Source organism: Loxodonta africana, chromosome 13 (genome assembly GCF_030014295.1).
Source record: "Loxodonta africana isolate mLoxAfr1 chromosome 13, mLoxAfr1.hap2, whole genome shotgun sequence".
Classification (NCBI taxonomy): Eukaryota; Metazoa; Chordata; class Mammalia; order Proboscidea; family Elephantidae; genus Loxodonta; species Loxodonta africana.
In genome coordinates, this window is record NC_087354.1 from 14706114 (window position 1) to 14721587 (window position 15474).

General features: G+C 41.0%; 1 protein-coding gene across 5 annotated transcripts in view; it reads right to left on the reverse strand.

Annotated features, from left to right (window-relative positions):
• MEF2A (myocyte enhancer factor 2A) overlaps positions 1-15474 on the reverse strand; it is a 212260-nt gene that overhangs the window by 38396 nt on the left and 158390 nt on the right. For all 5 annotated transcript variants that reach the window (XM_023553063.2, XM_064267059.1, XM_064267060.1 and 2 more), the window contains one exon: positions 14888-14947. In XM_023553063.2, the coding sequence (XP_023408831.1) occupies positions 14888-14947 (60 nt within the window). The remainder of the gene's footprint in view (positions 1-14887; positions 14948-15474) is intronic.

Consider the following 15474-nt stretch of genomic DNA (forward strand, 5'->3'; position numbering starts at 1 on the left):
AGAATTAGTCAATGTTTAACCATTTCAAGAGGTAGCATATGATCAAGAACCGATGGTACTGAAGGAAGAAACCCAAGCTGTTCTAAAGGCACTGGTGAAAAACAAGCCTCCAGGAACTGGTGGACCATCAATTGAGATGTTTCAACAAACGGATGCAGTGCTGGAGCCATTCACTCGTCTATGCCAAGAAATATGGAAGACAGCTTCCTGGCCAACTGACTGGAAGAGATCCATATTTATGCCTATTCCCAAGAAAGGCGATCCAACTGCATGTGGAAATTATAGAACAATATCATCAATATCCCATGCAAGCAAAATTTTGGTGAAGATCATTCAAAACTAGCTGCAGCAATATATCGACAAGGAACTGCCAGAAATTCAGGCTGGTTTCAGAAGAGGACGTGGAACTACAGACATCATTGCTGATGTCAGATGGATCCTGGCTGAAAGTAGAGAATACCAAAGGATGTTTACCTGTGTTTTATTTACTATGCAAAGGCATTCAACTGTGTAGATCATAACAATTTATGGATAACATTGTGAAGAATGGGAATTTCAGAACACTTAAATGTGCTCATGACGAACCTTTACATAGATCAAGTGACAGTTGTTCAGACGTAACAAGGGAATAGTGACAGGTTTAAAGTCAGGAAAGGTGTACATCAGGGTTGTATTCTTTCACCACACCTATTCAATCTGTATGCTGTGCAGATAATCCAAGAAGCTGGAGTATATGAAGAAGAATGGGGAATCAGGATTGGAGGAAGACTCATTAACAACCTGTGCTATGCAGATGACACAACCTTGCTTGGTGAAAGTGAAAAGGACATCATACTTGGCAAAGTACAGGGTCAGAGTTAAAGATGAAGACCCTCAATGAGGTGGACTGACACAGTGGCTGCAACAATGAGCTCAAGCATAACAACGATTTTAAGGATGGCGCAGGACCGGGCAGTGCTTCGTTCTGTTGTGCATAGGGTCGCTATGAGTCGGAACCGACTCGACAGCACCTAACGACAACAACATACACATACAGAAAGGTGCACAAAACAAAATCAATGATTTATCATAAAGTGAACATCTATGTAACTACAACCCAGATTAAATAATTCAAGAACTGCCAGCACCACAGAAGTTCCTATAATTTGACCCCCTAAAATATTATCCTCTCCTCCTGTAACTACTATCATGTTTTCCAGTAATTTCTTGGTTTTTTTAAAAAAAGTTTTACCATCCCTCCACACATGCACCCCTAACATTATGCTTTTCTTTCCCCGCTTTTCAAATTTTATGTAGATAGAACCAGTAAATATTTGTGTATTTTATTCACATTATTTTGATAAAATTTATGCATGTTCTTGATTATTGCTATAAAAGCCAAAACCAAATTCGTTGTTGTCAAGTCGATTCTGACTCATAACGACCCCACAGGACAGAGTAGAGCTTCCCCACAGGGTTTTCAAGGAGCAGCTAGTGGATTCAAACTGCCAACTCTTTGGTTAGGAGCCGAGTTCTTAACCACTGAACCACCAGGGCTCCATTATTGCTGTAGTTCCTTCATTTTCATGACAGTTTAGTATTCTTTCACATAAATGTATTATACTTTATTTATGCATTATAATATGACAGAAATCCAGATTATTTCTAGATGCTGATTGTAAAAAATAATAATTTACACATCTCTTGGTGCTCATGATGCACCTATGCATTTCTCTACAATATACAGCAATGAGGGAAACTGCTGGGTCATAGAATACGCACATCTCAACTTTAGTAGATATTGGCAAAATGGTTCCACCACCTGCTACTGCCACCGCGAGTGTATGAGTTTCTGTCCCATAGCCTTGTCAACACAGAGTGTTACCGATTTCATTTTAGCCATCCTGTTAGGTGTATAGCGCTACCTCTTTGTGGTTTTAATTCTGCATTTCCTGGATTACTGAGATTAAGCATCTTTTCACATGTTTACCAGACACCTGGATAGCTTCTTTTGTGAAGTACGTATGTTCTCACCTATATTTTAAAAACTTAAGTTTTCTTTTCCTTGTTGATTTGTAGGTATTTCTTTATGAAAACTCTGTTGGCTCAGTGTACTGCATACGTACTCTCCTACTCTCTTTTGCCTCTTCACTATATGACGCTTTGTTATGAACAACGCTTCCAAATTTTAACATATGCAAAGCGGTCAATCTTTCTTTGTGGTTAGTCTTGTTTAGCTTCCTATTTAAGAAGTCTTCTACTATCCTGAGTTTGTTCAAATGGTTTAAAGCTCAAGGATGCCTCTGCTCTCAACAGTACATGCATCTGAAGAATCCTAGCTTTTGAAAAAGAGGCAGAAAACACAAAATTTAAGATATATATATCTCCCCCACTCATCTGTCAGTCTGTCATACTGTGGCAGCTTCCGTGTTGCTGTGATCCTGGAAGCCATCAAGTACCAGCAGGGTCACCCACGGTGCACAGGTTTCAGCAGAGCTTCCAGAGTAAAACACACCTAACTTTGTTCCTGTGGAACCTATACGTAGACCAAGAGGCAGTTATTCAAGCAGAACAAGGGGATACTGCATGGTTTAAAATCAGGAAACCTGTGCATACTTATCTAATCTGTTTGCTAAACAAATAATCCAAGAAGCTGGGCTGTATGAGAATACAGCATCAGGACTGGAGGAAGACTCATTAAAAACCTGCGATATGCAGATGACACAACCTTGTATGATGAAAACAAAGACAACACAAAGCACTTACTGATGAAGATCAAAGACTACATCCTTCAGCATGGATTATGCCTCAACATAAAGAAAACAAAAATCCTCACAACTGGACCAATAAGCAACATCATGATAAACACAAAAAAGATTGAAGTTATCAAGATTTCATTTTACTTGTATCCATAATCAACACCCACGGAAGCAGCAGTCAAGAAATTAAAGGGGAGGCAGAGCCAAGATGGCGGAATAGACAGACGCTTCCAGCGAAATACCTTTACAACAAAGACCCACAAAACCACGTGAAACGAGTATATCTGTGACAAGCTAGGAGCCCTGAGCTTCACAAGGCAAGCTTAGAAAACGAACTGAGGGGCAGGGGGAGGAAGAGACCATTCAGAAGCAGAGAGGTGTTACTGGACCTGAATTGCAGGGAACCCTCAGGCACCATTCCCAGAGCAGTGGTGGTGGGGGGCTGGTACTAGCATTCGGCTGCAGTTTCCTCAGGGAGAAGCAGCCAGAAACACAGCCTACTCACACCTCCAGAACCTGAGAAGAATGGCACTCTTGGCAAAGCTAAATACCTCTCTATATTTTACCACACCCCCCCCCCACCCCCAAGCCGCCTTCAGCGGCTGAATTCCCTGGGCTTGAGATAGGCCCTGCTGAACACCCAGAGTCATCCTCCAGGCCTTGGAGAAGGAAAAAATTTGCAACTGGGGGAAAACATAATTTGCCAGCTCCACTAACTGGGGGAGCTCAGGACAGAAGCGGCTCCTGTCCAGACATAAATGGTCGTAGACTTTGAGAACCTTTCCCTTCTGCATGGGTCCTGTGCGGGCCTATTTTGGGAGAATAGGCCCTTGCTGGCAGACTCCAGCCGTTTCAGCTGTGTAGTGGTGAGGTCGGTGTTTGATGTTTCACATTGCTTTCCCTATAAAACAAGGCACTCACCTACCCACATCAGGGACCTAAGGACTGGTAGCTTCATTCAGGCCACCCAGACACTCACGAAAGGGGTCCAAAGATAACTGGTACCTCCCAGTCCTTGCGACCAAAAACTCTGGGTGCCCATGGTCCCTCTGCAGAACCCACCCAGCTGAGCGCTCTGGGAAACAGGGATGCGCTTTCCTCAGAGACACTCGGGGGTCAGCTCTCAGCCCCCTGCCTTGTTCAGAGTGTGACCCCCTGCTGCAATCAGATACCGGTACCTACACCAATCACCCCTGCCCCTCTAAGACTGTACGACACAGCCTGTACCACACACTTGATGATCAGCTACCTGGACATCTGAGCTGAATTCATACAAGAAAAGTGAACAGACTCCTAGACTGATATACCTGATAACAGCTCTAGCCAGCTGGGGACAGGACGTCAGAGCTCCAAAGGCGAAAATAATCAAGCTAGCTCACTCAAGCAACCCATTTGGGTATATCAAAACAAAACAAACCAAGAAGCCATGACACAGTGAGCAAGCATAAACTAATACAATAACTTATAGATGGCTCGGAGACAACAGTCAATATCAAGTCATATAAAGAAGCAGACCTTGATCACCTCAACAGGCTCTCAAAACAAAGAACCCAGGGATCTTCTAGATGAAAGTGCATTCCTGGAATTACCATAGCCAGAATACAAAAGATTAATATACAGAATACTTCCAGACATCAGGAAGGAAATCAGGCAATACGCAGAACATGCCAAGGAACACACGATTAAGCAATTGAAGAAATTAGAAAGACTATTCAGGAACATAATGAAAAATTTAATAAGCTGGAAAAATCCATAAACAGACAGCAATTAGAAATTCAGAAAAGTAAAAATAAAATTACAGAAGTAGACAACTCAGTAGAAAGACAGAGGAGCAGAACTGAGCAAGTAGAAGCCAGAATTTCTGAACTTAAACATAAATCACTTGGCACTGATATATCTGAAGAAAAATCAGATATAAGAATTGAAAAAAATGAAAAAACCTTAAGAATCATATGGGACTGTATTAAGAGAAGTAACCTATGAGTGACTGGCGTACCAGAACAGGGAGGGATAACAGAAAATACAGAGAGAATTGTTGAAGGTTTGTTGGCAGAAAAATTTCCTGATATCGTGAAAGATGAGAAGATACCTACCAAGATGTTCATTGAACTCCACGTAAGGTATATGTTAAAAGAAAGTCACCAAGACATATTATAATCAAACTCACCAAAACCAAAGATAAAGAGAGAATTATAAGAGCAGCTAGGGATAAACGAAAAGTCACCTATAAAGAAGAGCCGATAAGAATAAGCTTGGACTACTCGGCAGAAACCATACAGCCAAGAAGGCAACGGGATGACATATTTAAAAACTGAAGGAAAAAAATTGCCAGCCAAGAATCATATATCCAGCAAAACTGTCTCTTAAATATGAAGGTGAAATTAGGACATTTCAGATAAACACAAGTTTAGGGAATTCGTAAAAACCAAACGGAAACTACAAGAAATACTAAAGGGAGTTCTTTGGTTAGAAAATCAATAATATCAAGTAACAACCCAAGACTAGAACACTGGGCAGAATAATCAGAAGTCAACCAAGACAGGGAGATCAAAAAAACAAAGCAAGATTTTTTTTAAAAAAAAGCTCAAAACAGGGTAACAGCGATGTTATTATATAAAAGAAGGCAACCTTAAAACAATAATGAGGGACTAAGAAATGCAATCATAGATCTTCCATATGGAGAAAGATACGCCGACACAAAGAAATAAAAGCTGGGTTTAAATTTAGAAAAATAGGGGTAAATAATAACGTAACCACAAAGGAGACAAACTATCCTACTCATCAAAATAAAATACAAGAAAAAAATAGAGACTCAGCAGGAACAAACTCAACAACGAATATAAGGAAAGGACAATATATAAGGATAATTAATCTACTCAGCACATAAAATTAAGTGGGAAAAGGAAACTGTCAACAACACACAAAAAAAGACATCAAAATGATAGCACTAAATTCATACCTATCCATAATTACCCTGAATGTAAATGGACTAAATGCACCAATAAAGAGACAGAGAGGGGCAGAATGGATTAAAAAACAAGCTCCGTCAATACGCTGCCTACATAAGACACAGCTGAGACTTAGAGATAAACTAAAACTCAAAGGACGGAAAAAAATATATCAAGCAAACAACAATCAAAAAAGAGCAGGAGTGGTAATATTAATTTCTGACAAAATAGACTTTAAAGTTCAATCCATCAGAAAGGATAAGGAAGGACACTACATAATGATTAAAGGGATAATACACCAAGAAGATATAACCATATTAAATATTTATGCACCCAATGACAGGGCTGCAAGGTACATAAAAGAAACTAACAGCATTGAAAAGTGAGGCAGACAGCTCCACAATAACAGGAGACTTCAACGCACCACTTTCAGTGAAGGACAGGACACCCAGAAAGAAGCTCAATAAAGACATGGAAGATCTAATTGCCATAATCAACCAACTTGACCTCACAGACAAATACAGAACACTCCACCCAACAGCAACCAACTATACTTTCTTTTCTAATGCAGAAAGAATATTCTGTAGAATAGGCCACATATTAGGTCAGAAAGCAAGCCTTAGCAGAATTCAAAACACTGAAACATTACAAAGTATCTTCTCTGACCACAAGGCGATAAAAGTGGAAATCAAGTACAGAAAAAGCGGCAAAAAGAAATCAATCACTCGGAAACTGAACAATACCCTGCTCAAAAAAGGCTGGATTATAGAAGACATTAAGGATGGAATAAAGAAATTCAGAGAATCCAATGAGAATGAAAACACTTCCTATTAGAACCTTTGGGACACAGCGAAAGAAGTGCTCAGAGGCCAATTTATATCAATAAATGCACACATACAAAGAGAAGAAAGGGCCAAAATCAAAGAATTATCCCGACAACTTGAACAACTAGAAAGAGCAACAAAAGAAACCCTCAGGCACCAAAAGAAAACAAATAATAAAAATTAGAGCAGAACTAAATGGAATGGAAAACAGAAAAACAATTGAAAGAATTAACAAGTGCCAAAGCTGGATGTTTGAAAAAAATCAACAAAATTGATAAACCACTGGCCAAACTGACAAAAGGAAAACAGGACAGGAAGCAAATAACCTGCATAAGAAATGAGATGGGCTATATTACAACAGACTCAACTGAATTAAAAGAAATGTATCGGATTACTATGAAAAATTACACTCTAACAAATTTGAAAACCTACAAGAAATGGATGAATTCCTAGAAACACATTACCTACCTAAACTAACACAAACAGAGGTGGAACAGCAAAAACAGACCCATAACAAAAGAAGAGATTGAAAAGCTAATAAAAAAAAAAAAAACCTCCCAACAAAAAAAGCCCTGGTCTGGACGGCTTCACTACAGAGTTCTACCAAACTTTCAGAGAAAAGTCAACACCACTACTACTAAAGGTATTTCAGAGCACAGAAAAGGACGGATTACTCCCAAACTCATTCTATGAAGCCAGCATACCCCTGATACCAAAGCCAGGTAAAGACACCAAAAAAAGAAAAGAAAAGAAAATTATAGACCTATATCCCTCATGAACTTAGATGCAAAAATCCTCAACAAAATTCTAGCCAATAGATGCAAAAACATATCAAAAAAATAATTCACCATGACCAAGTGGGATTCACACTAGGTATGCAAGGATTGTTCAATATTAGAAAAATAATTAATGTAATGCATCACATAAATAAAACAAAAGAATCACATGATTTTATCAATTGATGCAGAAAGGGCATTTGACAAAGTTCAACATCCATTCATGATAAAAACTCTCAGCAAAATAGGAATAGAAGGAAAATTCCTCAACATTATAAAGGGCATTTATACAAAGCCAACAGCCAACATCACCCTAAATAAGAGAACCTGAAAGCATTTCCCTTGAGAAAGGGAAACAGACAAGGATGCCCTTTATCACTGCTCTTATTCAACATTGTGCTGGAGGTACTAGCCAGAGCGGTTAGGCTAGACAAAGAAATAAAGTGCATCCAGACTGGCAAGGAAGGAGTAAAATTATCTCTATTTGCAGACGACACGATCTTATACACAGAAAACCCTAAGGAATCCTCCAGAAAACTACTGAAACTAATAGAAGAGTTCAGCAGAGTGTCAGGATACAAGATGAACATACAAAAATCAGTTGGATTCTTCTACACCAACAAAAACAATATCGAAGAGGAAATCACCAAATCAATACCATTTACAGTAGCCCCCAAGAAGATAAAAATACTTAGGAATAAATCTTACCAGAGATATAAAAGACTTATACAAAGAAAACAACAATACACTTATGTAAGAAACCAAAAGAGACCTACGTAAGTGGAAAAACATACCTTGCTCATGGATAGGAAGACTTAACATTATAAAAACGTCTATTCTACCAAAAGCAATCTATACATTTAATGCAATTCCAATCCAAATCCCAACGACATTTTTTCATGAGATGGAGAAACAAATCACCAACTCCATATGGAAGGGAAATACGCCGTGGATAAACAAGGCATTACTGAAAAAGAACAAAGTGGGAGGCCTCACTCTACCTGATTTTAAAAACTATTATACCACCACAGTAGTACAAACAGCCAGGTACTGGTACAACAACAGATACATAGACCAATCGAACAGAATTGAGAATCCAGAAATAAATCCATCCACGTATGAGCAGCAGATTTTTGACAAAGGCCCAAAGTCAGTTAAATGGAGAAGACAGTCTGTTTAACAAATGGTGCTGGCATAACTGGATAAAAACCCAGCCAACTATAACTGGGTATCTACCTACAAAAAAACGAAACAAGACCCATGCCTCACACCATGTACAAAAACTAACTCAAAATGGATCAAAGACCTAAACATAAAATCTAAAACAATAAAGATCATGGAAGAAAAAATAGGGACAACGTTAGGAGCCCTAATACATGGAATAAACAGTATAGAAAACATTATTAAGAATGCAGAAGAAAAACTAGATAACTGGGAGCTCCTAAAAATCAAACATCTATGCTCATCCAAAGACTTCACCAAAAGAGTAAAAAGACTACCTGCAGACTGGGAAAAAGTTTTTAGCTATGACATTTCTGATGAGCGCCTAATCTCTAAAAGCTACATGATACTGCAAAAACTCAACTACAAAAAGACAAATAACCCTATTAAAAAATGGGCAAAAGTCGGGATAAAATGAATGCTTCAAAGGTCAGCGGAGCAAGGGCAGGGGTTTGGGAACCATGGTTTAAGGGGACTTCTAAGTCAATTGGCAAAATAATTCTATTATGAAAACCTTCTGCATCCCACTTTGAAATGTGGCATCTGGGGTCTTAAATGCTAACAAGCGGCCAGCTAAGATGCATCAATTGGTCTCAATCCACCTGGAGCAAAGGAGAATGAAGAACACCAAGGTCACATGACAACTAAGAGCCCAAGAGACAGAAAGGGCCACATGAACCAGAGACCTACATCATCCTGAGACCAGAAGAACCAGTTGGTGCCCGGCCACAATCGATGACTGCCCTGACAGGGAGCACAATAGAGAACCCCTGAGGGAGCAGGAGATCAGTGGGATGCAGACCCCAAATTCTCATAAAAAGACCATACTTAATGGTCTGACTGTGACTAGAGGAATCCCGGCGGTCATGGCCCCCAAACCTTCTGTTGGCACAGGACAGGAACCATCCCCGAAGACAACTCATCAGACATGAAAGGGACTGGACAGAGGGTAGGAGAGAGATGCTGATGAAGAGTGAGCTAATTATATCAGGTGGACACTTGAGACTGTGTGGGCATCTCCTGTCTGGAGGGGGGATGGGAGGATAGAGACAGTTGGAAGCTGGCAAAATTGTCACAAAAGGAGAGGCTGGAAGGACTGACTCATTAGGGGGAGAGCAAGTGGGAGTAAGGAGTAAGATGTATATAAACTTATATGTGACAGACTGACTTGATTTGTAAACGTTCACTTGAAGCTCAATAAAATTAAAAAAAAAACTCAAAAAAAAAATGGGCAAAAGATATGAACAGACACTTCACTAAAGAAGACATTCCAGTAGCTAAGAGATACATGAGGAAATGCTCATGATTATTAGCCATTAGAGAAATGCAAATCAAACCTACAATGAGATTTCATCTCACTCCAACAAGGCTGGCATTAATCCAAAAAACACAAAATAATAAATGTTGGAGAGGCTGTGGAGAGATTGGAACACTTATACACTGCTGGTGTGAATGTAAAATAGTACAACCACTTTGGAAATTGATTTGGCGCTTCCTTAAAAAGCTAGAAATAGACTACCAAAGGATCTAGCAAGCCCACACCTCGGAATATATCCTAGAGAAATAAGAGCCTTTACACGAACAGATATACACATACCCATGTTTACTGCAGCACTGTTTACAATCCCAAAAAGATGGAAGCAACCAAGGTGCCCATCAACGGATGAATGGATAAATTATGGTATATTCACACAATGGAATACTACGCATGGATAAAGAACAGTGAGGAATCTAAGAAACATTTCATAACATGGAGGAACCTGGAAGGCATTATGCTGAGGGAAATGAGTCAGTTCCAAAAGGACAAATACTATATCAGACCACTAGTATAAGAACTGGAGAAATAGTTTAAACTGAAGAAAACATTCTCTTGTGGTTACAAGATGGAGGAGGGAGGGTGGGAGAGGGGTATTTACTAATTAGACAGTAGATAAGAACTACTTTAAGTGAAGGGAAGGACAACACGCAATACAGGGGAGGTCAGCACAACTGGACTAAACCAAATCAAAGAAGTTGCCTGAATAAACTGAATGCTTTGAAGGCCAGCATAGCATGGGCAGGGGTTTGGGGACCATGGTTTCAGGGGACATCTGAGTCAACTGGCATAATAAAATCTATTAAGAAAACATTCTGCATCCCACTTTCAAGAGTGCCATCTGGGGTCTTAAACGCTAGCAAGCAGACATCTAAGATGCATCAATGAGTCTCAACCCACCTGGATCAAAGGAGAATGAAGAACACCAAGGACACAAGGTGATTACGAGCCCAAGAGACAGAAAGGGCCATAGGAACCAGAGACTACATCAGCCTGAGACCAGAAGAACTAGATGGTGCCTGGCTACAACCGATGAACTGCCCTGACAGGGAACACAACAGAGAACCCCTGAGGGAGCAGGAGAACAGTGGGATGCAGACCCCAAATTCTTATAAAAAGACCAGACTTAATGGTCTGACTGAGACTAGAAGGACCCCAGTGGTCATGGCCCCCAGACCTTCTGTTGGCCCAGGACAGGAACCATTCCCGAAGCCAACTCTTCAGACATGGATTGGACTGGACAGTGGGTTGGAGGGATGCTGGTAAGGAGTGAGCTTCTTGGATCAGATGAGAGGGTAGAGGGGGTTAGAAGCTGGCGAAATGGAAACGAAAAGAGAGAGTGGAGGGAGGGAGGGGGCTGTCTCATAGGTGGAGAGGAATTGGGAGTACGTAGCAAGGTGTATATAAGTTTTTGTGAGAGACTGACTTGGTTTGTAAACTTTCACTTAAAGTACAATACGAATTATTAAAAAAAAAATTAAAGGACATATTGTGTTGGGCAAATCTTTTGCAGAAGACCTCTTATAGTGTCAAAAAAGCAAAGATGCCACTTTGAAGACTAAGGTGCACCCGACCCAAACCACGTTAATTTCAACGGCCTCATATGCATGCAAAAGCTGGACAGTGAATACGGACGACTGAAGAAGAGCTGATGACTCTGAACTGAGGGTCAGCAAAAAAGAGGAAGATTCTCAACGAGATGAACTGACCAGTGGCTGCAAAGGTGGGCTCACACATGTTAGTGACCGCTGAGGGTGGTGCAGGACTGGGCAGTTTCTTGTTCTGTTGTACATAGATGCACTATGAGTCAGAAGCAACTTGAAGGCACCTAACGATATACACACACACACACACACACACACACACACACACATACACACACACACACACACAGACACAGCTGGCCCTGTGGATCCACACGTTCCACATCTGTGGGTTCAACCAACCACGGATCAAAAACATTCAAGAAAAAAGAAAGAGCTCAAGGGCCTGGAGGCAACGTGGAAGGCAGCACAAGGCAAGATAGGGTTTGGTCCCAAGGAACAAACAGTATTAGGTTGAGAAGGATGATGCTCCCAGAGGACAGGGGCAGCCATACCTCGACACAATTTAGGCAAGTGAGGACACGAGGAATAGGGTCACCTGACCTAGGATCTGGCAGAGCATGTTTTCAGCAGACATCTTGGGTCCTTAAGGAGAAAACCAAGTTGGCAGATCTAGGATCTAGAACCCCCTACACCATGTATGTGTGGGCATGCAAAGTCACCCAGAGCCTCCTAGCAGGACACCTGGATTGGAGGGCAGCCTGCAGCAGGAGGGCCTGGATGTGGCTATCTGTAAAACTGCCTGCTTTGATCTACTGCCTCACACATCTGCCCTAACCTGGTCCCACAATCATTATTCCTCTTCAAAGCGAAACACTTTTCATTCTTGTGCTGTGTAAAACAAAACAAAAACAACAAAGAAACAAAAAACAAACTACGTCATTTTATACAAGGGACTTGAGCAATCCACACATGCTGGCATCTGCAGAGGGTCCTAGAACCAATCCCTGCAGATACTGAGGGAAGACTGTGTGTGTGTGTGTGTATCTGCCTGTATGTATATACAGAATTATATATAAATTCTTAGTGATTATTTCTTCAAATATCGCTTCTGCCCAATTTCCTTTCTCCTTACCTCCTGGGACTCCAACTTCACATATGTTAGACCTCTTCATTATATCCTCTGGGACTTAGCGTTCCTTTGAGTTTTCCATCCTTTTGTGCCTCTAGGCTTCATTCGGGATATTCTACCTTATCTTCTGTTGTTACTGTTGTTAGGTGCCATCAAGTTGGTTCTGACTCATGCTGACCCTCTGTACAAGAGAATGAAACACTGCCTGGTCCTGCGCCATCCTCACAATCGTTTATATGTTGGAAGACATCGTTGCAGCCACTGTGTCAATCTATCTCTTTGAGGGTTTTTCTCTTTTTCGTTGACCCTTTTCTGGGGACTGGTTCCTCTTGATAACATGTCCAAGGTACAAGAGACAAAGTCTCACTATCCTCGTTTTAAAGAGCATTCTTGGCTGTACTTCTTCTAAGACAGACTTGTTGGTTCTTCTGGCAGTCCGTGGTATTTCACCAACACCATAACTCAAAGGTATCAATTCTTCCTCAGTCCTCCATATTCACTGTCCAGCCTTTGTAGGCGTATGAGACAGCTCTGATTACCGTGCTTTGGGCCAGGCACACCTTAGTCCTCAAAGTGACATCTTTGCTTTTCAACACTTTAGAAGAGGTCTTTCGTTACAGATTCGCCCAGTGCAGCATGTCCTTTGCTTTCATGACTGCTGCTTCCATGGGCATTGAGTGTGGATCCAAGTAAAATGAAATCTTTGACAACTTCAATCTTTTCTCCGTTTATCATGATGTTGCTTATTGGTCCAGTTGTAAGAATTTTTGTTTTCTTTACGTTGAGGTGTGAGACATACTGAAGGAAGTAGTCTTTGATCTTCACCAGTAAGCGCTTCATGTCGTCTTTGTTTTCATCATACAAGGTTGTGTAATCTGCATATTCCAAAGCTCTGTAGCTCCACCGCTAAGTGCCTGGAGGCACCCCACTCTACCAGTAAACTTTGGCCAGAAGGCACTCAGCTCCCTCTTGCTCCATGGGTTGCTAAGCCTAACTCCACCAATAAGCGCCTAGAGGCACCCCACTCCACCAGGAAGCCTCCTGCACACAGGCACTCAGCTCCTTCACTCTGTGGGCTGGCTCTAGCGCTGTCTGGTGCTGGTCTCCTGGTTCTGCTGCTGCTGCTACTTCTCTGCTGCTGCCAGTTCGTTCAGTTTCAAAACCACTTCCACATTTTAGGTATCTGTTAGAGCAGCGCCCCATTCCCGGTACCAAATTTTGTCTTGGTCATCTAGTGCTGCTATAATAGAAATACCACAAGTGGATGGCTTTAACAAAGAGAAATTTATTCTCTCACAGTCCAGTAAGCTAGAAGTCCGAATTTAGGGCGCCGGCTCCAGGAGAAGGCTTTCTCTCTCTGCTGGCTCTGGAGGACGGTCCTCGTCATCAGTCTTCCATTGGTCTGGAACCATCTCAGGACAGGAACCTCAGGTCCAAGGGCACGCTCTGCTCCCAGCACTGCTTTCTTGGTGATATGAGGTCCCTCTGTCTCTCTGCTCACTTCTCTCTTTTATATCTCAAAGAGACTGGCTTAAGACATTATCTAATCTTGTATATCTCATCTAACTGCCACTAACCCATCTCATTTCATCATAGTGACAGGATTTACAACACACAAGGAAATCACATAAAATGGTGGACAATCACACAATACTGGGACTCATGGCCCAGCTAAGTTGACAGATATTTCCGGGGGACACAATTCAATCCATACACCATATATATACCACATAAGATCTTGGTATCTATCTTTACAAGTACTTCAGGGCCACGCAGGTACATTTATGGCCTGTTTAAACTGCTAGTCAGCTTGAGAGGGGTTCAAAGTGAAAGAACCTATTTGGCTGCATCTATGACAAAGTATGAATGTTCTACATGTGACCTCCAAAAGAGTTCCTTCAGAGAGCCTCTCAATTCTATTGGTATCTCTAGAAATAGGTCCATCATTTCTCCCTACTCCAGTAACATTTCATGCTATTATAAGATAGATCCGTTTGCTAATAGTCTAACTTTAGGGAGGGCAGATACTGAAATAAACAGATACAGAAAGCTTCTGCTTAAGAAATTGCCTTGATGTAAATGTGGTATTAAGGCGGTTCAGTCTTTACAAAAGAATGATGTCCAAACTTAATGAATGAATGAGTAACTGAACTTAACGCCAAGGTACAACAAGGAAGAAAAACAGGGATTTGTGAAAAATTTAAGTATTAGTTAAAGTACCCCTAGGAAGGAATTTAAGTTTTCAAAGAGACATGTCTACTTTAGTCATATATCCCCGTTTTCTCCTCTTCATTTCAATTTGGTATAAAGGCCCTGTTCCAGGAAAAATATTCCTTTTGTCTCTGACAGGATTGATGCCTACAGAGTGTAACAGCAGAAATATACTCACCCACTGGGCTGCTTCCAGCTCCATTTGGCACCGTGAGGTCAGAAGTACTCAACATCCCACCTAACAGCATTAGAGAGAAGAGAAAGGGGAGGGAATGAATATGAATTAGCTCTCCTTACCTCACAGAATACAGGTAACCCCCACTTCATTCTTATAAAACACAAAAATAAAAACTGGTATAGCCTGAACGTGGCATTAATGTATACTTTGATGTAATCATGTATATGAGTTTGTCAATCAAGCTCATACGAACAGAGATAATGCTCATGGAGTACTATTAAATCTACGACTAAAGGCAGATGAGGCACTGCATGACAGAGTAATGCAGTAAATACACTGTAAATTTCTGCTGAACGAATGAACTAATTTAGGTAGAAGGAAATACAATAAACACTCTAACTCCAATCAGGCACATCTATTCCCCATATTTCTAACATAGAAGGTTTACTGTCGTTGTTAGGTTTCACTGAGTCTATTTTCGACTAAGAATGACCCAACATTACACAGTAGAACTGCCCCATATGATTTTCTAGGCTATAATCTTTATGGCAGCAGATCACCACATCTTTTCTCCTGTGGAGTTGCTG